General features: G+C 45.9%; 1 protein-coding gene across 11 annotated transcripts in view; it reads right to left on the bottom strand.

Moving 5' to 3' along the window:
* Window positions 1-25,113, bottom strand: part of ATXN7L1 (ataxin 7 like 1) — a 260,215-nt gene that overhangs the window by 129,529 nt on the left and 105,573 nt on the right. Inside the window, exon 4 of one of the 11 annotated variants that reach the window (XM_012176698.4) lies at window positions 10,370-10,886. The exons of the other annotated variants lie outside the window; for them this stretch is intronic. Coding sequence (XP_012032088.1) covers window positions 10,804-10,886 — 83 coding nt within the window. The 3' untranslated portion in view covers window positions 10,370-10,803. Of the gene's footprint in view, window positions 1-10,369; window positions 10,887-25,113 lie in introns of those variants that run through there. 11 annotated transcript variants of the gene reach the window in all.

The raw sequence follows: 25,113 nt of genomic DNA on the forward strand, positions 1-25,113 counted from the left end.
TCTACTGACTATGCCAAAGCCTTTGACTGTGTGGATCACAATAAACTGTGGAAAATTCTGAGAGAAATGGGCATACCAGACCACCTAATCTGCCTCTTGAGAAATCTGTATGCAGGTCAGGAAGCAACAGTTAGAACTGGACATGGAACAACAGACTGGTTCCAAATAGGAAAAGGAGTACGTCAAGGCTGTATATTGTCACCCTGCTTATTTAACTTATATGCAGAGTACCTCATGAGAAACGCTGGACTGGAAGAAACACAAGCTGGAATCAAGATTGCCAGGAGAAATATCAGTAACCTCAGATATGCAGATGACACCACCCTTATGGCAGAAAGTGAAGAGAAGATAAAAAGCCTCTTGATTACAGTGAAAGAAGAGAGCGAAAAAGTTGGCTTAAAGCTCAACATTCAGAAAATGAAGATCATGGCATCCGGTCCCATCACTTCATGGGAAATAGATGGGGAAACAGTGGAAACAATGTCAGACTTTATTTTTTTGGGTTCCAGAATCACTGCAGATGGTGACTGCAGCCATGAAATTAAAAGACACTTACTCCTTGGAAGAAAAGTTATGATCAATCTAGATAGTATATTCAAAAGCGGAGACATTACTTTGCCGACTAAGATCCGTCCAGTCAAGGCTATGGTTTTTCCTGTAGTCATGTATGGATGTGAGAGTTGAACTGTGAAGAAAGCTGAGTGCCGAAGAATTGATGCTTCTGAACTGTGGTATTGGAGAAGACTCTTGAGAGTCCCTTGGACTGCAAGGAGATCCAACCAGTCCATTCTGAAGATCAACCCTGGGATTTCTTTGGAAGGAATGATGCTAAAGCTGAAACTCCAGTACTTTGGCCACCTCATGCGAAGAGTTGATTGATTGGAAAAGACTCTGATGCTGGGAGGGATTGGGGGCAGGAGGAGAAGGGGACGGCAGAGGATGAGATGGCTAGATGGCATCAAGGACTCGATGGACGTGAGTCTGAGTGAACTCCGGGAGATGGTGATGAACAGGGAGGCCTGGCGTGCTGCGATTCATGGGGTCGCAAAGAGTCGGACACGACTGAGCGACTGAACTGAACTGAACTGAACAGGGATTTCCCACATACCACCAGGCCTGGATACTACCAATCTACTGAAGGTTTCCAAATCACCCCTGAGATGTCACCCAGGGGTTGGTGGTGGAGACAGGGAGCTGTCAAACCTGCCTTCTTCTTCAGTCAGAGCCACAGGCATCTCCTTCTTAAACAGGATCTCTCTCTGTGGATATAGACAATCCCTTAATCCTCAATTCTGAAAGCCACCTGTATTAGTTAGCATTTGATCCAAGAAGCGAATCTACAAAAATGGATCTGAACATACAGGTATATGTACCTGTATATCTATGGGTCTATTCCAAGTATTTGACCTTTTGCAATAGTAATTGCTATTTAAAAGGCCTCTATAAGGCTGTTGCTTTTGCATCTGATGATGGAGTGTGAAGTCCACAGGGCAGGCATTGGGAAGAAAAGAGGACAGAAAGTGGCAGAGACCAAGAACAATTCAGAACTCATAAGCTTTAACTGGAACCCCATGAGGATGAACTGAAACTTCTGTCCGTTCTTTATACCTTGGACTTCCGAGCCCTTCAAGAAACTAAACACACAGACTTGGCCCAGGAGTCGGACAGGCTGAATGAGGATCCGGGGAAGATGGAGCAACTGCAGGTCTGGCCTCTGCCCACCAGCCAGGTGAGCAGCCAACTGGCAACAGCACATGTGGTACAAAATGGCTGCTGCTGTGCCTTCCTCCTCCAGACCTCCAGGGCCCAGTCAATGAGCAACCCACGGGATAGGGGCTTCTGGGAAATGTAGTTTAATCCAGCCAGGTCTGTATAGGCAAAGCTTTGGTTTTTCCTGTAGTCATGTATAGATATGAGAGTTGGACCATAAAAAAGGCTGAGGGCCTAAGAATTAATGCTTTTGAACTGTGGTGCTGGAAAAGACTCTTGAGAGTCCCTTGGCCTGCAAGGAGACCAACCAGTTAATCCTAAAGGAAATCAACCCTGAACATTCATTGGAAGGACTGATGCTAAAGCTGAAGCTGCAATACTTTGGCCACCTGTTGTGAAGAGCGGAGTCACTAGAAAAGACCCTGATGCTGGGAAAGACTGAAAGCAAGAGAAGGGGACGACAGAGGATGAGATGGTTGGATGGCACCACTGACTCAGTGCACATGGTTTGAGCAAGCTCTGCGAGATGGGAAGGACAGGGAAGCCTGGTGTGCTGCAGTTCATGGGGTTGCAGAGTCAGACATGACTGAGTGACTGAACAAGAGCAACAACCAGCCAGGTCAATACCTGAAAAGCCACTAGCACCCATCTGATCACTGGTTCTCAAGCTTGGTTGCACACTGAAACCAAGGTGGAGATTTAAAAAACTGATGCCAGTTTTTTAAACCTGCCAACAGGATATGTGAAAGCTGCCCAGGTGGCCTTAATGCAGTCAAGGCTGATAGACTGATGTGAACCTCAGTGCTATCCCAAACCCAGGACAACAGAAGATCAAGTTTACTCTTGTTTTGCCCTAAGAGGAGCATTAAAAGACCTGGTTATTTTTCTGAAGGTCCTAAAATGTTTTTCTCCTTATCCTGCCTTCTGGCATCTGTCTGCCTTCCCTTCTTGAACCTAGCCACAATCATCCTCAGCACATTGGCTGCGTGTGTCTTGGACAAAGCCCTTCTTAGTTATCTTCCCAGTCTAAGTGGATCAGGAGCATGGTGGGCAGATCCTGAATCATCCCAAAGTAATCATAGTGAACTGGAGTCTCAGAGGTTTTCACTGTTAAGCTTCTAAATAAAGTATCTCTTCCTCCTAGGCATAGACTAATTAAATGATTATAACACTGCAAAGTGGTCAGTGAACGCTTAACCACTGTAACATGAGCCAGTGTTGGCAAGAGCCAGTGCTGTGAGCACGTGAGTCATTGAGCTGCCACTGCGAGACCAGGGACTGAACCTGGGCCACGGCGATGAAAGCCTGCAGTCCTAGCACTAGGCCACGAGGGAATTCCTGCTGGGTCCTTCTTAAGGATGGCTGAAAAAGGAGCCCAAGAGGGGTCACTGCAGGAAAGGAAGTAGGAAAAGAGGTGGGGGCCAAGAAGAGTGTGGGTTCAAGTTCCTCCCATACCACTAACTAAAGTGGAGGAAGTCAGTGCTTCTAAGCCCCAGTACCAGCCCTGCCTCCCTCATGCGGTCACAGAGAGAGTCTCAGAAGAGATATAAAATAAGTCAGAGGGAAGAAAGCTCCAAAGCACGGACATTTGTCTGTGCAAGGCAGTAGTGTTAACCTCTGCTACAATACTGTGTCACGGAACAGTTCTCTAGATTATGGATTATTTAGATCCTTGTTTTCCTTCTTCTATCTATGATGTGTTTATTTCTAACGAGAGCCACTGAAGTGTGAGAATGACACCACTGGCTAAATAAGGTCTTTGGGATTTCCTTCGGGTTTCTATTATTTATGCTCTCCCCCTCCTTCTCATAGCAGACAGTGAAGACTGCTGGGCCACCCCAGTCTATACTCAGTAAGTTTACACAGAGAGAACCTTTCTAAGACATAACAGTGAAATAACCTTTCACAGCATCTGTGTGAAGTGAAACTGGAGAAGGATCAAGCAGTGCTACATATTTTTATTGAACCATGTTTATTATTTAAGGTAGGTATTTCTGTGCTGGAATTAGGCTTTAAGCTCCCTGAGGGCAAGGGCTGACTCCAGATCCCACGTCATGTGGGTCTGCACCAGGGCCAAGGGCAGTGCAGCAGAAAGGACACTGGGAGTGGGGAGCCAAAGCCCCAGGTTCTGGGCGTAGCCCTGCCCCTCAAAAGTCATCAGTCCCCCTCTCAGCCTCAGTTTCCTCCTCCATAAAGTGGAAGTTACCTACTTCATGGGGTTTTAGACAACGTGAATTTAGACAATGTGTGGGAAAATACTTCTGTGACCCCAAAGTGCTGAGCCAGTGGGAGAAATGTGCTGAGAGCTGTCACTTCTCAGAAACGAGACACCGGCCGGTTTCCTCGCTGAAGACAGGGAGGCACAGAGCGCAGGGGGTCAGCCTTAGGCCGCAGAAGAAGAGCTGCTCAGGGGTGGAGGTGACCAGGAAAGCGATGTCCCCAGAGGCCTGCAGTGATCAGAGCGACAGCAGTGGCTTTCTCGTTGCCCACCTGTGTGCCCCCCGGCTGCTGCAAGCTGTTTGTCGGCCTGGTCCCTCATTTATTCATTTGTTCATCAAGCGTGTTTTGTTTCTTAATTTTTAAAGCACTCATGTAAATTTTTTACAGTCTGCATTTATTTTCAGTGGTGCTGGGCAGTCGCTGCCTCGTGGCTTTCTCTAGTTGCGCTGAGCAGGGGCTGCTCTCGCACTGCACTGGCTTCTCGCTGCGGCGGCTTTTCTTGCTGCGGAGCACAGGCTCCAGACTCGCCGGGCTTCAGCAGTTGTGGCTCTCAGGCCGTAGAGCAGAGGCTCAATAGTTGTAGCGCACGGACTGGGCTCCACCTCACACCTCACGGAGGCGGTGAATTCCACCTCGTGTGGAATCTTCTGGAGTCAAATATCGAACCCATGTCTCCTGCACTGGCAGGTGGATTCTTTACCACTGAGCCACCAGGGAAGCCCAGCTCATCAGGTTTTTATTGAGCATCTACTCTGTGCCATGCCTTGTGCTGGAGGCTGAGGACTGAATGGTGAGCAGCCCTCAAGGAGCTGACCTACCCTACTGAGTCCCAACAGGTTGGACTCAGGCTTCCGCACTGACAGAGTTGGACAACTAGCTTCACGAAGCTGCCCCAGAGACAGGTGTAAATGTGTTTTAGTGAGACTCTAGATTGAAGCTAAGAAGTATCAACACGTGGAGGCCAGATCTGCTGAGAAGAGAAAGAAGGAAAGGTAAACTCCCAACTCCCTGTCAGCTCTTCCCTTATGGGCTCCCACCTCAGGTTTCCAGAGTCCTGTTCCTTATGACTTCAGCCTCTATTGAAATGAAGTCTCATCTAAATCATTCAAACTAAGATGGCAAACGCCCTGGTGAAAGCCTTGAGGTGAAGGGATAACATCCCAACTGGAGGAACAGGTCTGTCAGAGGTCATTCTATAATCACATTGGGGTGGCCGCTTCAGACTGGCATCTGCAGGGACCGCAGAGGGGGAGAAAGTGGGGGACTCACAGCTGGGGTGAGTAAAGTAAGCAAACCCCCATGATCTTTATTTATTGGCTACTATGGTGAGGCTTGTGGGATCTTAGTTCCCCGACCAAGGATTGAAGCCAGACCCTGAGCTGTGAAAGTCCAGAGTCCTTACCGCTCTGGAGCGCCAGGCAATTCCCCACTGTGGTCTTTAAAGGTGAGCCCAGATCACCAAGGAGTGAGGGCAGGAGCAACGTGGCTGTCGTCAGGGTTCTAGGTTCTGTTTTAGGTGAGGAAGGTTTGTGGGTGTGTAACCCATGACAGCTTAGTCGGTAAAGCATCCGCCTGCAATGTGGGAGACCTGGGTTTGATTCCTCGGTTGGGAAGATCCCCAGGAGGAGGGGATGGCAACCAACTCCAGTATACTTGCCTGGAGAATCCCCATGGACAGAGGAGCCTGGTGGGCTACAGTCCATGGGGTCGCAAAGAGTCGGACACAACCGAGCAACTAAGCACAGCACAACCCATGATGAAAAGCAAAGAACTAGATCACTGACTACAGAAATAAAAGGAGGGAAACAAGAAAGATCAGGAGGTCTTCAGCAGCCAGAACCCATAAAATCTCCACCAATCGATCTTCTTTTCCTTTTCGATTTTGACGGAACTGCCAGGCAACTCCAGGTGCCTTTCCAGCTGGAATTACGGTATTCTTCTTTGTGAGAAAGTAAGACATATTACAAGCCAAAGTCAAATTCCTTAAAGACTATAGGTAATGTGAACCCCAAGCAGACTCATCAAATGAAAACCTTGTTCTGTAAAATAACGTACAAACACTCAAACCTGCACAAAACAAACAGGCAAACATCCTCTGGACACCAGGCGGAAGAAAAGAATCTCTCCAGCCCCCAGGCCCCCCCCCCCACATCTATCCTATCCCTATCCTAATCACAGCTCCTCCCTCCTTCCAAAGCAGCCACTCTCTTGACTTACGTGTTTGTTTCCATGTGTTTATTTATGGTTTTATCACCCTAGTGTGTATTCTTAGACACTGTCACTTAGTTTTACCCATTTTTTAGACATCTTTTATGCTGCTTTTAAGTGACCACTTCCTTCCATCTATTTCCCTCATCATTTATCTGTTGAAAACTTGGGCCATTTAATCTGCAGTTTCCTACTGTCTGGGTTTTGCCCTTGGTGCATGCCAACACATCCAAGTGCATGATTTCTTCATGCAAATAACTTCCCATTAAAAAAAAGCAACTGGTACACAAGCCATGTTTTTAAGGAGGGCACAAACCACCCTAATCGCTTTCTCAGGAGTATGAGGGCAAAGGGAGCTCTCACAATAGAGGTAATGAGGCAGGGTGAAAAAAATGTGATCTGGGGGGAGCTCTCTGTGGAACTAGTGATTTATGAAGCTTTTTTTTGCAATTGGAAGTGACCGGGGAATGTTTCTCTTTAATGTTTTCCACTATAGTTTGCTTTAGTAGGAAACATATTTGCAACGGGGTCTGGCATCACGTTATGCTCCAGGGTCCAGGGTTGTATCCCATTAGGTTTTATCAGAGACGACTGCATAATAGGAATCTGGATGTAGTAAAAACCTAAGGAATCTAAACCACTAACCAGACTCACCAAATGTAATAAATATAAATGATAGATGAAAGGAAGATAGAGCTGGCCATTTACTTACGGTTTGGAGCAATAAAAGCAAGCTTTAAATTTTTTTCTTTTCTCTCATCTTAGCAGGCAGTCCCATGAACGTACTTATTAGCATTTTCAAAAGGCTTTATCAAATATTGACTTAATAAAGAAGTGTATCCACTTAACGGTGACCTCCAGACACCCCCATTAAGTTCAGAACCCTAAATTATATGCTCCAGAGCTACAGTACCCACACAATCGAGAAAAAAAATGAATGGGGTCATACATGGAGAGGGGAGGATTTTTAACGCTTAAAATTAAATATGTATGGGGACTGTTTTGATTTGCACAGGAAAAAAAAGCTCCCAAACTGATGGATATAATAAAAAATTAAAAAGTCAAGGCACTCTTAAAATATACACACTACTATAGATAAAATAGATAACCAACAAGGACCCACGATACAGTACAGGGAATTAAACTCAATGTCTTATAATAGTCTGTAACAGAAGAGAATATAAAAATAAAAAGAATATATCTATATATGTGTGTGTATAACTGAATCACTTTCCTGTATACCTGAAACTAACACAACATTGTAAATTGACTATACTTCAACAATTTTTTTTTTAAGACAAGAGATAACAATAACAACAAAAAAAGTCAAAGTACTCTTCAGACCCAGTTGGCCTTTGAAACTTCACAGACAGCGTTGGTTGTAAAGCCACAAAAGGGGCCTAAATAACAGTGGGCGGGGGTGGGGTGGGGGTTGACAAAAGAAATCAGGCAGAGGACTTAACTGATCCCATTCTGGTTCTATATTCTCCATGCTTCCTCTGGTTCTTTTAGGGACTGTATTTGTGAAAGAAATCAGGAATGTGTATCCTTCTTCCTGCCAACAGTGCAGAGAAGGAGCCAGAGGGTGGCGGGGGGTGGGAGGAGATAATCAGGAGCAGGACTTAGCGTAGATTTGACAGCCAGGTTGATTTCTTTCCCGGGCTCAGGAGTTTTTAAAATCTGCTTGCAAGATTGATTTTTACTCTTAGCATACAGAGGGTAAAGTGATTTTCAACCCTGGTTTTTACAACGCTCTAGGGTATTTCCAATGATTACAATGTGTGTCTTTAAAATTCCCCAAACTAAATTAATCTGAATTCACTGAAAAGGCAAATATGATTCAAAAACTTTTTTTGCTTAGTTATTGTCTAGTTTACCTTTCTAAAGTGTTTGATACTCCTTGGAATTCTTTCCTGCTGGGGCTCTGTGACAGTGTTACTCAGATGTTTCAGGTCTAACTGCTTGCCTTCCTGGCTGGCTTCTGCTTCTCTTCCAGGCCTCATCTCTGGATCACTAGGAATTCCACAGAGTTCTTTCCTGAACCCTTTTCTTGGCCCTGCCCCATTCCCACCCCAGCCTCACCCCAAAAGTCCTTCATGAACTCCTCAAGATTTCTAATTCCAGCCTCTAAGAGCTATTTGCTGTATGAAATACCCACCATGGGGCTCAGCAGCGATGCTCAAAGATAGAGGAGATCTTGGAAAAGGGGTTAAATCTATCATGACTTCTGGGTTTCTATTAACTCACTTCTAAGGTTGGGTTGGGCTCAACCTAAGCATGTTACATGCATTATGGCATTTAATCTTCACACCACCTCTCCGAGGAAGCATGATTATAGCCATCCTCTACACTTGAGATCTAAGCTAGGCGACAGCAGGCCCTAGATGAAGCAGCTGGGCTGTGAGCCATCACACTCTTCTGTCTGAAGCACTGGCGATCTTATCCTTTATTTCTGGACAAACAGACTGGCTGGATCAGGGCCTGGCCGGAAGGTGAGCCCAAGCCCTACCACGATGCAGAAACAGCCAATCAAAAGGACAGGAACTCAGCTAGGGTGTGTGTGTGTGTGTGTGTGTGTGTGTGTGTTTTACAGTGACTTACTCTGCATGGATGGTTGTGGTAGAAAGTGAGGTGTCATCACAGGGACAGAAAAATGCACATAGGAATAAACAATTGCTGTCAGAGCTCACACCACTGGTCCCTGCCTACACATACAGCCCTATTCTGACCATAAGACAGGGAGTAAAAAGTGAAACAACCCTTGAAACTGAAACCAGATTATCCATGGCAATTTATTAAATACCAGTGTTTTCTAGGCCTTATTAAAGTTAAGTGTTTAGCGTATTTTCTTATCCTCTGACGTTCACTTCTTCACTTGTCAGCACCTGCTGGCAGCAGCTGGAGTAATCTGGCCAGCTCTGCTGTATATGCGAACCAATCTGATTTCCCCCCAAAAGATTAAAAATCAGTAGAGTGATTTACAAATGAGGCATGCCACTGAAAGCACCCACAATAAGAAAGGGTTGAGGAGGACACGCCCTCAGGTCATCACTGACTTCCTTCTACTCAGAGTAAATGATTCTTTCCCCCCTCATTCTTCTTGCCTGCTCTACTGTATGTGATATTCTGGGCAATCAAAAGACTCCTCCTACTTTTTGAAAACCTCTCTCCTCTTTTGGCTTCCAGCATACTGTCCTTCCGCCAGGTTCCCTTCTTGGCTCATGTATTGGTTTTATAACTGATAATCTGTTCACCCATCTATCCATCCATCCATCCATCCATCTTACAGATGTTTAATGACCCAATATACCATGCATGAGCAAAATGACAGGGCATCTTTATGCCTGGTTTTACAGTTGAAAATGTTTTTATATTATTTTACTAATTTCTTGCTACAACCATGTGAAGTAGCTGTTAGTACCTCCACTTTAGAGGAAGAAACAGGCTCTGAAAGGATCTGGGATTTATTCATACCAGCATAGCCAGCAGGTGGCAGAGTCTGGACATGAATTCAGGTTTTTCTTGCCAGTAATTCACAATGGTACTCTCTTACATAGTGACTGGTCAAGTAGAATTTCTAAACTAGTCTCATTATTCCTAATGAAATGTCATGATACCTATTCAATGCCTTGTTATTTAAACTGTGATGGGCTCTGGGGAATTCAAAGTCTGGGTTCCTACTCTCACAGAGCCTGTGGCCCTGTTGTTATTATTTAGTTGCTAAGTCGTGTCCAACTCTTTTGCAACTCCATGGACTGCAGCCTGCCAGGCTCCCCTGTCCATGGGATTTCCCGGGCAAGAATACTGGAGTGGGTTGCCATTTCCTTCTCCATGGGATCTTCTCGATCCAGGGATCATACCAGTGTCTCCTGCATTGGCAGGTGGATTCTTTACCACTGAGCCACCAGGGAAGCCCATTGTGGTCTAGGAGGGGAGACATGAATTATAAGTTCATACCACAAATGTTTTTTTTAAGGTATGAGGGAGAGTGGACCAAGTTACGACAATCAGGAAGTCTTCTAAGAGGAGGTAATCATTAAAATGCATTCTGAAGGATGTGTCAGTTTCAGGAAGAGGGGATGAAAGAAAATCATACACAGAGAAGGAAAAGCATGTGCAAGGGCCCCCTGGCAGGAATACCCAGTGTGCTGAGATTTTGAAGGCCAGTTTGACTGGCACAGAGAGACTGAAAGGAAGCCCGGCACAGGATGTAGTTCAGACCACACAAGACTTTGTAGCCATGATAATGGTTTTTACTTTTAGCTTCAGAGCAATGGGAAGACACAAGGCAGGAGAATGATATGATTAACTTTTCTGGTTCTCACTTCTGTGTGCAGAATGAATTGCAGAGGAACAAGAGTGGAAGCAGGGAAAAACAGCTGGCGGGCTTTTGCAGTTGTCCAGGCGAGAGGTGATGATAGCTTGGACCAGGGTGGTGGTGGTGGTGGACATGGAGAGAGGAATCCCATGGGTGCCCCCTGTTCTGCTCCAGCCCATTTTCTCCCTAAACCCTGCCACCAGAATGTGCTCACGAATTTGCAGTACATGGAAGCTTGTCCACACTTTGGGGCTCGGCGGGAGTCTCCTCTTCCAGGAAGCCTTCTCCAGGCAATGCCAGTTCTCTGAGATCTTTCAGAAGTTGAGTCTATCTTCTGTACCATTCATTCACATCTGCTTCTTCTCTATGGCTTGGATGTCCTCTGGTCCATTCCTGAAGATGCCTTCATTTCTCTTGTCTTGCTTTCTCCCTTTAGAAAGTAAATGCTTTGTTGGCATTTGCTGAATGGTATCAACAGGGCTCCTTTGGAAATTACATTTGTAAATGATTATTCATGCCAATTGCCTTTTTTTCCCCCTAAATTAAACACTGGTTACTTTAAATCTGTCTTCGTGATCTCGTTCTATCAAAATGTATGTCCCCATTTTTCTATTCTTTCCTTTCAACTCTTTTCCATATATTTCCTAGTAGAAAGCAGCTTCGGGGGAATGAAGTAGGGGCGGGGGGCAGGAGTGTAATTAAACAGGGGCTATCTGACCAGAATTCCTATACCTTTTAATGGGGTATTTGATTAATTCTTTCCACAGGCACCATTATTCATGCCTTGATGGAATCTCATTTTATAGCCCTTAATACATGGACCCAATTTATCCACATCACATTGTATTCTAATACTTGTCATCCAAGTTATTAGCTATCTCCTTCTCAGTGTAAAATCATCAGCAAGTTTGATTAGCTTATTCCCTGGGGATGATGGGGGAGATAAGAAGAGACATAGTACAATATGACCACCAACGGTTCGGCATCCTCAAGAGCAGACAGCTAAGCGGAATCCACTTACGGAGCTGGGGTGGCTGCATAAGCATCTGTCCTCGCCCCCGTGGGAAGTTATCTGTGTGGTACCCAGGAGCCATAGCCACAAAGGGCTGGCCACTGTCACGCCTGGTGGTACTGAGCCATTATCCTGAGTGGGATCACTTCAATAAAAAGGAACAAGGTTTTTCCCCCTCCTGCTACATAACACCCCCTGCCTCCCAAACATCATTGCTGAGAGGCACAGCTCGGAAGCTCCTCTTTATTCCAGAACACCACTGCAGCCTGAGACAACTGTTCTTCCCCTTCTGGGGACCTGGTGGGCAGACAACCTACAAGGAGACACACCATGCTGTGTATTGTTCTCTCATCAGTGCAGAGTTGGTTCTAAGCAGCCAGCCCCTCCTAACTCTTCTCTGGAACCAAGCCTGAGCCTTGGGACTCAGAGGCAGCTTCATTCCTTTCTAAGCGGGAGAGAAGGGGCCTGCGTGGCACCTACAGGACAGTGGGATCAAAGCCCACAGAGCGTTTTGAATGCCTCTTCTCCTCCCCCCTAACCTGTCCTCAACTCAGTCAGGCAAAACCCCAGGGAAAGCTCCCACCGCCTTTCAGCAAAGGCCCTTTAGCAATCACCCTGGTGTCCTCCTGACCCAGCAAGAGGAGGATGAATGGGGCTTTCTCTTTGTGGTGGCACTCCTTCAGGAGGTGGAGCCTCGCCACCCTCCTTTCACATGTGGGCTGGGCATTGTGACTCGTTCCTAAAGGACGGAATCAAGCAGGGGTGACTGATAGTGACTCGCTTCTGAGATGAGCTCATCAATGGCATTTTGACTCCCCTTCCTGGTCCTCAGGTTGTTGGTCCTGAGGGCAGTGAGCCTCTGCACGGTCAGCAGCCCCAGGGGGAGGCCTAAGGTGCTGAGAGCGAGGGACCAAGGCCTCTGGCCAACAGCCGGGTGACTGAACCACTTGGGAAGTGGGTCTGCTCACACCCCCAAGCCTTCAGACGACAGCAGTTCTGAACAACAGCCTGGTGGCAACCTCATGAGAGACTCTGAGCCAGAACCACCCAATTAAGCCACTTCCACATCTTGACCATAAATATTGTTTGTTTTATGATGCTAAATGTTGGGCTCATTTGTTATGTAGCAATAGGCCACTAAACGCTCTCACTACCTCAAACTCAAGGGAGGCCTTGGTCCCCTCCCTTCCTTCAATTGCCCTCTCAGGTTCCATCTTGATGTTCTCTGAATTTAGGGAGTCTGGTATCCCTCTGGTACCTCTACCGGGCCATCCCTGGCCTTTACTGTGTGTCCTCACGGTCTCGAAGGCTCTTTCCTCACAAAAGGGGGATGCAAGGGAGGAGGCCCCGCCAAGCCTGGGTTTGGAATTCTAGCTTCTGGCCTGCCATCCAAAGTGACATCTGGAACTAGAAGAATGACTCTCTGCAGAGACCAGCCTTCCTCAGGCCATGAAACTCCCTCTTGTTTCTGAACCCAGTGGGGCTTAATGACTTCACTCAGGCTGACAGGCAGCAGGAAAAGACTTTGCAAAATAACGTGTTCCCTTATGTATCATAGGCACCTCTCCTATGCCCTTTCTGCTCAACTGCAGCTTCTGCAAAAGGTCACATCGCATTTCAACTTAACAGTTAAGCGCATCTGACACTAAGTGTGGATTCCAGAACTGGATGGAGATACAATGTGGCTTAAATGTTGCAAGGTGCGCCTCTCTACCCCCACCCTGGCTGGCTGCATCCTGTTACAGCCATGAAGGAGGAGGCAATTCAATTCTTGCTTCTCTCATAATTGTACAAGGGACAGAATATAGTTTTTGACTAAAAAAAAAATTCAGGCAGCTCTTCTATCTGATCAAATCCTATCAATTTTATATCTCAGTTCTACAGGGCAAGGTCAAACAGTCATAAATATCAATCTTTTGGAAGACTTGGAAAAGTGGTGTATGCATGCTAAGTCGCTTCAGTTGTGTCCGACTCTTTGTGACTCCATGGACTGTAGCCTGCCAGGCTCCTCTGTCCATGGGATTCTCTAGGCAAGAATACTGGAGTGGGTTGCCGTGCCCTCCTCCATGGGATCTTCCCAACCCAAGGATCAAACCCATGTGTCTTATGTCTCCTCATTGGCAGGAGCACCACCGGAAAAGTAGAATGGCCCTCAAAGCAGTGGTTCTCAAAGTATAGCCCCTTGGGCAACAGCATTAGCATCACCTGCAGGCTTGGTGGAAATACAAGATCTCGGGCCCCACCTCAGATCCACTGAGTCAAAAAGCTCTGGGGGTGGAGCCCAGGCACCTGTATTTTAACAACCCCCTCTCACCCCCCGAGAGTACAATTCTGATGGCTAAAGGCTGAATATCAATGATTTAAAGGATTAAATATCTCAATCATTCATTCATTCATTCATAACAGACTGATTCAGCGCCTACTATTTGCCAGATACTCTGAGCCATGAAATTAAAAGACACTTACTCCTTGGAAGAAAAGTCATGACCAACCTAGATAGCATATTCAAAGGCAGAGACATTACTTTGCCAACAAAGGTCCGTCTAGTCAAGGCTATGGTTTTTCCAGTGGTCATGTATGGATGTGAGAGTTGGACTGTGAAGAAAGCTGAGTGCTGAAGAATTGATGCTTTTGAACTGTGGTGTTGGAGAAGACTCTTGAGAGTCCCTTGGGCTGCAAGGAGATCCAACCAGTCCATTCTGAAGGAGATCAGCCCTGGGATTTCTTTGGAAGGAATGATGCTAAAGCTGAAACTCCAGTACTTTGGCCACCTCATGCGAAGAGTTGCCTCATTGGAAAAGACTCTGATGCTGGGAGGGATTGGGGGCAGGAGGAGAAGGGGACGACCGAAGATGAGATGGCTGGATGGCATCACGGACTCGACAGATGTGAGTCTGAGTGAACTCTGGGAGTTGGTGATGGACAGGGAGGCCTGGCGTGCTGCGATTCACGGGGTCGCAAAGAGTCAGACAGGACTGAGAGACTGAACTGAATTGAACTGAGGTAACAAAGAGGAGTTAGAAAGCACTCATTCCTCAAGGAGTTTGCAGCCCTCCCTTCCCTGTCTTTGTGACATAGCTTGAGAAGAGAGCAGAACTCAAAGACACTGATTCAAGGAATGGAAACCACTCTTTACATGTAAAGAGCCTTTTCAATGGACAGGAGGCACATCAAAATTGTTCCCCCCCGCCCCCCCCAGGAATGATCATCTCAAAATAGGAACTTTTCTAAAGTAAGTAAATGTGTGGGTTTAATATATCATGTACAGCTGGCTCAGCCTTTTTTAGCTTAAAAACAAAAAAAAAAAAGATTCTGTGATTTCCCCATGAATGAAATGCAGAATTACCTTAAAGATTCACTTAGTTTTGTGCCTGTCTTTTAATGAGAAAGCCATTCTGTTCTATCATCTTCCATGAAATCACACTTCCTTCCCTTTCTCTGTAAGTGTAAGATGCCTTACTCAGCCTTAGAGCTAAGATGTATCTATTGTGCTTCCAACATTTGTTAATTCATTTGTTCCTCCCCAACCTTATCAAGTAGCTGCAGCAAACACACAGTCTGTAGATGAAGAACAGAAGCTGGAAGAGGCAGGAACAGAAACCCAGACCCATCTTTTAACCCCATGAGAACCACAGTGTGCTGTAGTCTAAGCCCCTCGGGGTTCTAGAAGACAGATAGTATGAACCACTGGCTAAAACTCAATTGGCTGGTCCAGGGCAGGCCTTGTGCTTATACCAAGGTTGCTGGTCTGCCAAACAGCTTTGATTTCTTCTGTGGAAGAAAGTTTAAATGTTACAGTTCATGCTAGTTTCTCCTTCAGAACCCTGGATGCTGAGAAGCTGGCCATAAACTCCTTCTGGTCACCAGCATCAGTGGCCTGTGTGAGAATCTGTTCCACACCGAGCAGCTCCAGCTTTGAGAAGATGCTCCACATCTGCTCCTGTCTCAGGCTGCTTCAGCGATCCTCAAGGATTCAGTGAAACACTATTGGGGCAGGTATCCTCCCTGTGGTTAGGGATGAGCTTGAGTTAATCCAGCCAAGCCTGGGCTCAGATACTTTGGCTCCTGCAGGGATGAAGGGTGTGGCCACAGAAGAAATCAAAGCTGTCTGGCAGGACCAGCAACACAGTCAGCCCCTTGATACAAGCACAAGGCCTTTCCTGGCCAACCAAGTTCACTCACCACACTGGCCCAGCCTTCATCTACTGGGTGTCACAGCTCACCCATGAGGCACCCAGAGGCATCAGGAGACGTTTTCTGCCTACTGTATTCTTGGGAATAACCTGGTGACTTTAGTTTCATGCAACTGAGAAAACTTAAAGTCCAAGTGAGCTGTGTAGAAAACTATGTGGGTATCTTTCAAGTCACATACAGAGCATGCAAGGTGAACCCCAATGCATCCTCCATTCCCACTGGCTTTCTTTAATCAAGGCTTTTTAGAACATCAAGCCCAACCCTTAGTTCTAATTCAGGGGTGCCTGTTGGCTTCTGCTGAGACACTGATTTGATTAGTGGCATTCAGTGGAACTACAGACATGAGATGTTGAGCTTACAAATGCGTGATTTATTTCAGGATTCTGAAATGAGGAACACATCTATTGATGGCATACTGGAGGCTGAGAGATTCTGAGAAAGCATTTCATGCATATAAACGGCGCATGCAGGGGAAAAACAATGTGCTTATGGTCACAACCCGGAAGCTGGGGACCACCCCACTGTGTTCTCCACCCTCACGGAGTGCTGGCTCTGCAGGAAACCGCTGGGATTAGATGATCCTGCGTTTGGACACCCATCTGCCACCTCATTTATCTACCTGTGACAGGGACAGTGCTGGAAGAGAATCAAAAGATGACAAATTGCTTCTGGTTTTAAAGGAGCTGTTCAGGCTGGGTGTACGCCCAGGGGGAACCAGGTTTCATGCCAGCAGCCATCACTTCAACCCGTTACGAGGCCACATCTTGGCAAACACCAACCGGCAGATGACTGCTGTCTCCTTTCACCAGTGGATTTAAAGACACTTGCTCTGAACACCTGAAATCTAGTCATTCTGAAGATGTGTGCAGCACAGAGCAGACCTGCCCACACGCTGCTGGGAGGCAGGATGGCAGACATTAGACAAGAGTTCCAGATGAGAGGGGTTTTTTCCCTCATGTTGAGGCAGACAGATAACAGGGGAATGATTTTGCAGGATTCCAGAGCAGAGATACAGTATCAGCAAATGACTGGGAAAGACTGACGCATATAAGATAAGGAGATAAAAATTTCTGGGATAGTGGCCACTGGAATTTGCTTTTGTGGATAGAGACCCCTCCTACCCCACCCCTACCAAGCTTCCAACTTCCCTGGGAGCAGGGAAGAGGTGCATTGGGGTTTCAAGACCTGAGCAAAACGAGTCCTCCACCATCCGCTCAGCATATATAGCCAGTGGTCCAGCCAAGGTGGGACATCGTTCTGGCTGTGACCTTTCTTCCTCTGTTCTAGCAGATGCTTCCTCTCTGAGAATGACCACATAATTCATGGTTGACATACTCAGTTCTCTGGAGGTGAACATTCCTCAACCCATCTAGTTTGTGTTTCTTCTCTACCATTCGCAAGGCTGGAGAAGTGCCTCGCTATGCTTATGTATTCAGACCTTAGGTGCCCTGACAGTCCTCCTGACAATCTTTGAGACAGGTACTAATGTTACTTGCATTCTGTAGATGGGGAAACTAAGACACGGTGAGACTGAGGCGTCAGCTGAAGGTCACCTAGCTGGTCAGTGGCAGAGCCACAGTCATGCCCATACAGCTTGGCTGCAGGGTCTGGCTGTTTCTAACCCCTCCCTGCATCTCCAACACAACCAGCCTTCAAATGCAGCAGCTGAACCCCACATGGGGACTGGTTAGATAAGGCCTCTGGAGTTCAGTGTGTGCCAGAAGCAGGAGCACAGAGCCCGCAACGTGAAAAGATAGAGGCTCATCTCCAGCCCCCTGACTGCTTTCAAAATCCAGGCCAGACGTCCAAACATCTATTTTGTGTTTGTTTGTTTGTTTTGAACACTCCACCACACTGCCCCAGATGCTTCACACTTCTCTATGCTCTCCTTCTTTAGGCAAGCATCTGCCTCATTCCCACACACCTCCTGCCTCTGGCAATCCTCCTACCGGTGACTGATACCCTCTGCCTTACCCCATTATACATTTCAGCTAAAAACTCCTATTTTCTACATGGCAGCGAGGTGTATTTATAGCATGAGTCACATGCCAAGATGTTCTCAAGATTATCATCTTGAATAATAATCCTGGTGCATAGTCACCATGCCCATTTCACAGATGGGCAAGGAGAGGTGGGAGGTCACAGCAAGGTTGCCAAGGAGTCCTAAACTGCCAGGTCTCTTAAGCCACTTACGTATCATCCTCTCTCCAGACTGCTTCCTCCCATCTTCCTGTTTAACAAACTTATTGAAGGCCAGGAGATGAGAGAGGCCCTCAGGATCAAGTTGTACTGTATCTGTGTCTGCACTCCGGTTCCCAGAATACTAACAAACAATTCTGAGGTCCAGTGGCAGGAACATCAATGCTCAGATTTTTGCCAAAACCCATTCTTATCAGTAGGTTTACATGCATGAAACACGTATGTGGAGTTTTTGGTTTGTACAATTCTCTCATCACCCGATACAACTAATCAGAATGCTGAGTGGATTTATTTGCATGCAGATCACAACTAACTAACTGCCTTCAATGTCTGCTGAAATGACCATGACTTTGTTCTGAAGGAATCTTCAGGCCAAGAAATGAAAAGGCATATTATAACCTATAGGCAGGCTGAATAACATTTCTTCAGAGTCAACACTGTTAAGATTGTTTTTCAAATAGTTATTAGAGAAAGCTCAGATCTCAAGTGAGAGAGATATAAGAGAGTCAGAAGATGTGTTCATTGCCTGGAGCTGGGAATTAGAAATACAATGACTGTCAGGTTCAGAAAAGGTGGATTTGTCTCCAATTGGGGACATATTATTTGGTGGCCTCTGTGTATTTTTCTCACCAGGGTCTCTGTTCATGGCAAATGCACTGAGGTGAGATATGTGATGTTAGGAAAGTTGCTAAACTTCTTTGAGCTTCCAAACCTGGGAAGCCAGCTTCCACCAGTCCACCTTCCTGAGCTGTTACTCAAATCAAAATGAACACAGTAGGAGAGGGTGCTTCGTAAATGGCAAGATGCTGTAGCTGTTTCTAAAGATACATGATCACCCTCAAAAGGCGGTAGTGAGAGCAGAAGCCTCTCATCTCTGTTTTCAAAGGAATCACCTTCTAGAGATACTGCTGAGAAGTGGCATTTGGGAATGTGCCTGTGGAAGGCAGCCTCTGTAAGAGGATTCAGAAGCAGGCAAGAGCGCACCATTTCACTCATTCACCATCTCTGCTCACGTTCGCCCTTGAGTCCTTATCCAGTGCAATACTTGGAGTACTTATAAGGACCCAGTGGAGACTCACACACATGAAACACACCAAAGGACGCCAATCTAAAGATTTCAGTTCCTCCAATGCCGAAAGTTTGTCCACAGGAAAGAAACTGGGGGGATTTCTGGGAGCCCAAGTCTAGGGTAACCAGCTGACTTGGACTTGAACTTCTGGGTCAAGCTGGTCAGTGGACCTGAGCATCGTATTTGAAAATACATTTTGCCTCCTCCCAGCTGGCAGGGAACACAGCATCGGAACTAAGGGAGGTCTGGAGGAAGGCATATGTGTCTCTGTGTTCCTAAAGAGTTTATCACTAGAGATTTATAACCTGGGCATTCCCCCGTCTCCTTTTGCTCCTATTAGTTTCAATTTCCCTAGCTGACACCATCAGGAATCCAACAGAATCACACCCCTTCTATTTTCCCTGCGTCAGATTATCACCTCTAAGATATCTCCCTGATCCCTGTTGGTGGCTTCCCGCCACTAGCTAAATCTTCTACCTAACAGCTCGAGGCATTCAGTGCAAAACTGCAGCCTTCAGCAGGACTGGGGCCTGGAGCTGCTGGGCGTGCCCTGTGTGACATTCACCAGGAACACACGTGTGCTGCAGAACTGCAGTCCGACTCGAGCACTGACCAGTGGACACAGCAGGGAAACGGCATTTGGGGCCCCTGAGGAGATGTGATCGGTGGGGATTTCCCCTTTAAAAACTTATAGCAAAAGCCTGCCTGAGACCATTCAATATTCATAAGTGGAAAGCAGAGATGGCGTTTCTGTTCCGCCAAGAGCAATAGCTATTTATCACAGCAAATGACTGAAATAGTTGTACGTACAATGTTTTACTCAGTGCTGTAAATTACGGTATACAGAAGATTAAACTTAAGCCTAATGCTACCCTTGAGCTTCAACAGCTGAGTCCTATAAATGGATACCTGTTAAAAAGAGAGAATCTTTTTCCTGGTTACTGTTTAAAAGTGTATCTCTATTAAAAGCTAGTCTTAGACATAAATTACCAGGAAGCCTGCCCCTGGCCCCAGGCAGGCTCTTCCTCAGGGCACTGACTCACAGAATCACACCTAAATGACACAAGGACAAGCCTGAGAGCATGTGCTGTGCTGACCTCCAGAGGGATGGAGTTAAGAGGGACTTCACACGGGCCTGAAAGAACTCTGGGCCAGGGCAGGGGTAGGCAGGGCTCTGCAGGGCCTTAAGGTGATCTTTATGATTAAAACGATCCTGAATCCTACCACTTCACAGAAAATGCTTCTGAAATCTCCTGTTCTGTGAAGTATCATGGAACACAGGCCTGGAGCCGAAGCCTCCTTTTACTAACCACATTTCATTCTCCAAGTACTCACTCCTCAAAGTGTGGTCCGTGGACCAAAAGCATCAGCATCACCTGGGAGCATGTTAGAAACACAAATTTGAATCAGCATGGTAGCAAGAAACGTCCAGTGGGCTCACATGCACATTAAATTTTGGGCATCAAGGGATAAGTAAGCAGGTGTTAACAGGGAGGAACCTCTAGATTTTCACACTGGAAATCATTACATGTGACAAACGGGATTTATGGGAACAGATACTAACACTGGGCTGTAGGATTCTGAGCTCTCTTTGGTCTAATCCTACTTCAGAACATTTTCAGGAACTTGAGAGATTTTTATGAGCTGGGAATGAACGTATCACTCAGAACTAGACAGATGACCCAAAACACCCCAGGGTATAAAACAGAGTGAATTAGCAAAAATTCATGCTTTATTAATTAGTCAGGATGCCTCTAATCCTCTTGTGAGTTAGGAGGCTGAGAACACATGGCAGTGTTTTGAGCCAGGATTTCAGTTCTTTGTTGTAATTACCAGTTGACTTTAAGTATGTAAAAATCTGTGTTGTTTGAGAAGACACAGATCCTGAACAACTGTATGAGGAAAAAAGTTATCATTTGGTATGCATGTTAAATAATGGTAGTCACTAAATAGATTTAAATAGACTAAGAGATAAAATAAAATCTACTGTGACCAAGCTAGCAGAGGGGAAAATGTTAAGAAAACTTCTCTAATCTAATGGAAGGCAAGAAAGGAGAACAAAAGCAAATAAAATGCAAGGCACAAAGAGCACAAACTGAAAGACAGAGATAAGTCCAAATATATAAAGTACTCACAATAAATGTAAATGGATAAAACTCATCTATTAAAAGACACTATCAGACTGGATTTTTTTAAAAGCCACCTATATACTGCTTACAAGAGAGACTCCTAAAACAAAATGAAAAGTTGAAAATAAAAGACTGGAAAGGCAAATACATACTGACCAAAAGAAAATCAGGTAGCAAGATAAAAATAGGACCTAAGGCAAAAGCATTAATAGGGATGAATACTCCATCACTAAAATGACTTGAGTCATAAACTTATATGTATCCTTGGACAGCAAGGAGATCAAACCAGTCAATCCTCAATCCTAAAAGAAATTAACCCTGAATATTCACTGGAAGGACAGATGCTGAAACTGAAGCTCCAATACTTTGGCCACCTGATGCAAAGAGACGACTCACTGGAAAAGACCCTGATGCTGGGAAAGATTGAGGGCAGGCGAAAGAGGGTTACAGAATATGAGATGGTTGGATGGCATCACTGACTCGATGGACGTGAGTCTGAGCAAGCTTCAGGAGATAGTGAAAAAGAAGAAAGCCTAGCGTGCTGGAGTCCATGGACATGCAAAGAGTCAGACATGACTTAGAGACTAAATAACACAGCCTCAAAATTGCACAGCAAAAAGTGTTAGAGTTTCAGGACAGACTGACATATAAGCATCAAAAGAGACTTAAAACTCCCTTCTCAGAAATTTCAGACCAAGCAGATAAAAATGCAGAGGATATACAAGATTTGAATAACAAAATAATGAATATATGGAACCCTGCACACAAAAGTGAGATTATACAAATTTTCCAATCACGTATGACATTAAAAAAAAATACCAGTGTAATCACAAAGGAGGTATCCTAAGTTATAAAGCTTACTTTAAAAAATAAGTTTAACATATGTTAAACTTATGTTATGCCTTACCCTGCCTTACCCTCATAAGGATAACATAACTTTCCCTGGTTATCACAAATTAAACTAGAAATCAAAAATAAAAATAGTAAGGCCCCCTGACCAAATTTTACATTTGGAAACTAAAACCACACTCTTCAATTACTACTTGGCAATGGTGTGATTTTTTTCTACATGTGGCCTAGTTGCTTTGGGACCAGGTTAATTTATATGAGATTTGTCAGGGGTATCACCAGAAACAGGAAACTCCCTAAGCCATTATAGCTTCATTATTTTGTACTTTGAACTAAATTCTAAACCAAAGGGAAGGTAAAGTACCTGACTCCAGGAAGAAAAGAAGGGATGTGCCTGGGTTAATTATGACCTAGTCATACAGCCCCAGAAGCTGCTGTTGGCTCGTTCCCCAGACTGCGCCCTGTTCCACCACACTATGCCCATCTCCTGGGGCTAGCCCAGTTAGCTGCTACTGGCTGGATGCAAAGACTGTCCTAGAAGGGCTCCAGTCACCTGGGAAAAGGTGCTGTTTCATCGACGTGGCATCTTACAATTAAGAGGGTCCTGGAACTGAGTAAATTCCTAGTTAACAGTGGATAGGGGACCTTCTGTCTGCCAGGAACTTCTGAGAAATGATCGGGGAATGCTGCATAGGACACACACTAAACAGATAGGTCTATGTGCCCCTGGGATAGAAAGTGGTCCCCCTGAGAAGTCCACTGAAACCAGCCGCAAAACCACCACTTCCTCTGGACTGTGTGGCCAGTTCAACCCACTGCCAGCACTGGCTGAATGATGAAAGAAATATTAGAAAGAAAAACACCAAACAACCTAAAAAGAACAGAATGTGGGATGGGGTGATACTGGTCAAGTCACACTGACCACAGGTCTGCAAGTTCTGTGGGCCAGAGTTGGAACAATAAGAAAATAAGAGAGAGGACCACGGCTCTTCTGCCTGTGTTAGGGGCACCTGTGGTGATCAAAATAGCTCAGTGGTTTCCTGGCTCACAAATATGACCAGTCAGAGTGGGGGCATCTCTCAGGGGAACTCCCCCTCCTGACCTCCTCACTGGTCTCCCAGCCCCTCTCAAGCACCATCAACACCGCCTCACTTCACAGAGGACCTGAGGCAAAGGCTTGCTGTCAGGGCGAGGCTCCCCACCCCCAGGGTGAGTGTCACAGTGGTGAGCGTAGGACAGGGGAGGCTGAAAAAGTGGCACAAGGGTTTTCCAAGCTGCTGTCCAGGCCCTGCCTCTTTTAATGCACCTAGACAGAGCGCCACCATCAGACAATGCCTCAGAGTTGACAGGCGGGTCCTCGAGTTAGCGGGTCAGTCAGGGCTAGCGTCAAGGCACTCTCACTACGTGGGGATGGCGCAGCAGGGCTCCCGGGGGAAGCAGGCACATTTGAGAGGGTGACATATGGGGTGGGGACAGCCACCCAGTCAGACAAGCAGAAAATCACAGCCACCACATGAGGGAAGCCACGTTCATCTTAGAAAGAGGCCTCAGGACTTTGAAGAAATAATTTCTGTAAGAGAAAAGTAAACATCTATGATGCTAATAAACAAACAAATAACAGGGTTAGTTAGGAAGCAAACCTTAGACAGAAATCGGTAATTTCAGTTTTCTAAAATAAAGACTAGAGTTACTTCCTCTGGGGGGAAAAAAAAAACCAAACACGATTATTCATTCCATGTGAAGTAAGATTCATCACAGTGACTGTTTACTTAATCTTTCATCATTTACTCCCTTCAATTTACATTTTCTCCCGGACGTATTTATTTCCCATGTGCCTTCTATGCAGCATTCCCCAAAGTGCACTTGTTTTCCAGAAGTGCCCAGCCCTGTGAAAGAGCAGTCCTGGGCAGACTCTTCACTACAGTATTTCCTTGATTCCAGGGTGCCATCGGTTGTAAGAGGCCACATCAACTTAATAGCACCTTTTCCAGAAGAAAACCTGCCATAGTAAATATACACAAGACATGGGAAGAAGCACTCTGACCTCAGAGACAATAGAGTTTGGAACCTTCTTTAGAGACACCCTCCACCTGGGCCCAGCGTTCCCAAGGCAAGCCTATACCCTCCTATATGTGACACTTTGGGTGGGACCTCACAGTGACCCCAGGCAAAGCACTCAGAATCAGCTCCTTGAGCCAATGCTCCTGATGCGCTTCCAAAAGGAAAACTGATGGTGGAGTGGCAGCTTGGATGAGAACTGGGTTCTAGCATCAGGGAGAGAGGTGAAAAGGAAGGAGAGTCAAAACCACCTTTGAAAACCCTTCCACTCATAAAGTACAGTAGACACAGTTTCGGGATGGGAGACTTTCCACAGCCAATTTCTCCTCCAGGATTGGAAAAGATGTTTGCTTTTCTGCTTGGGGCATGGATGAAGGAGTGGGCTTGTACCTGGGACGACATTACTAACAAAAACGTTCATCACTGTTATTATTATTGTCACTCAGTACAGGTTGGTGAATTCAGATAAATTAAGAGTGATGGGACTCTAAAGCAAAAGGGATGCATTTTTGTTTTTATTGCAAGACCTCTGAGTGCTTTGATGGGCTAATAGGCACTGAGAACCTCCAGAGAGGACTCTGGCACACAGTCTTTCCCAGGTGTGTGTGTGCGCCCAAGCCCCAGCTCTCAGTGAACGGATGGACTACTCCAGGGAGGAAACACTGCTGCTCTGCTCACTACCCCAGATGGGGGCAATTCCAAAATGACCTTTGGAATCAGCGCCAGCAACATTCTTTACTTGGATTTAAATAAAGCGATGGCTGTTCCCCTAATTTTCCTCGGTTGATACAGCTCTGAGGAATGGAATGGAGCAGCCCATATAACAGCGAGGACAAGCCAGAGATGAGTCAGAAGCCCGGGGTCATGTTACAGTGACAACCTTCCAGAACTCAGCTGTGGTCAGGGATCAAAGCAGCAGCCTCTCCAGTGCAAAGTGAGGCAGGACGGTTCCCCTGCATCAGCTGCATCTGAACAGAGACAGTACTTCTCTTTCAAGGAGCAACATCTTCTAAACGAATGTGTTCGCTTACCTGTGGAATTTGGCTTATTCCCAACTTGGAAGTAAGTTCTCCTTCCAGGCTTGCTTTTTCCCTCCTTCCTTCCAAAATGCATTTTTAAAAAAGTGTTTTGAGCACCAACTGTAGAT

This window comes from Ovis aries, chromosome 4 (genome assembly GCF_016772045.2).
Source record: "Ovis aries strain OAR_USU_Benz2616 breed Rambouillet chromosome 4, ARS-UI_Ramb_v3.0, whole genome shotgun sequence".
NCBI classification, from domain to species: Eukaryota; Metazoa; Chordata; class Mammalia; order Artiodactyla; family Bovidae; genus Ovis; species Ovis aries.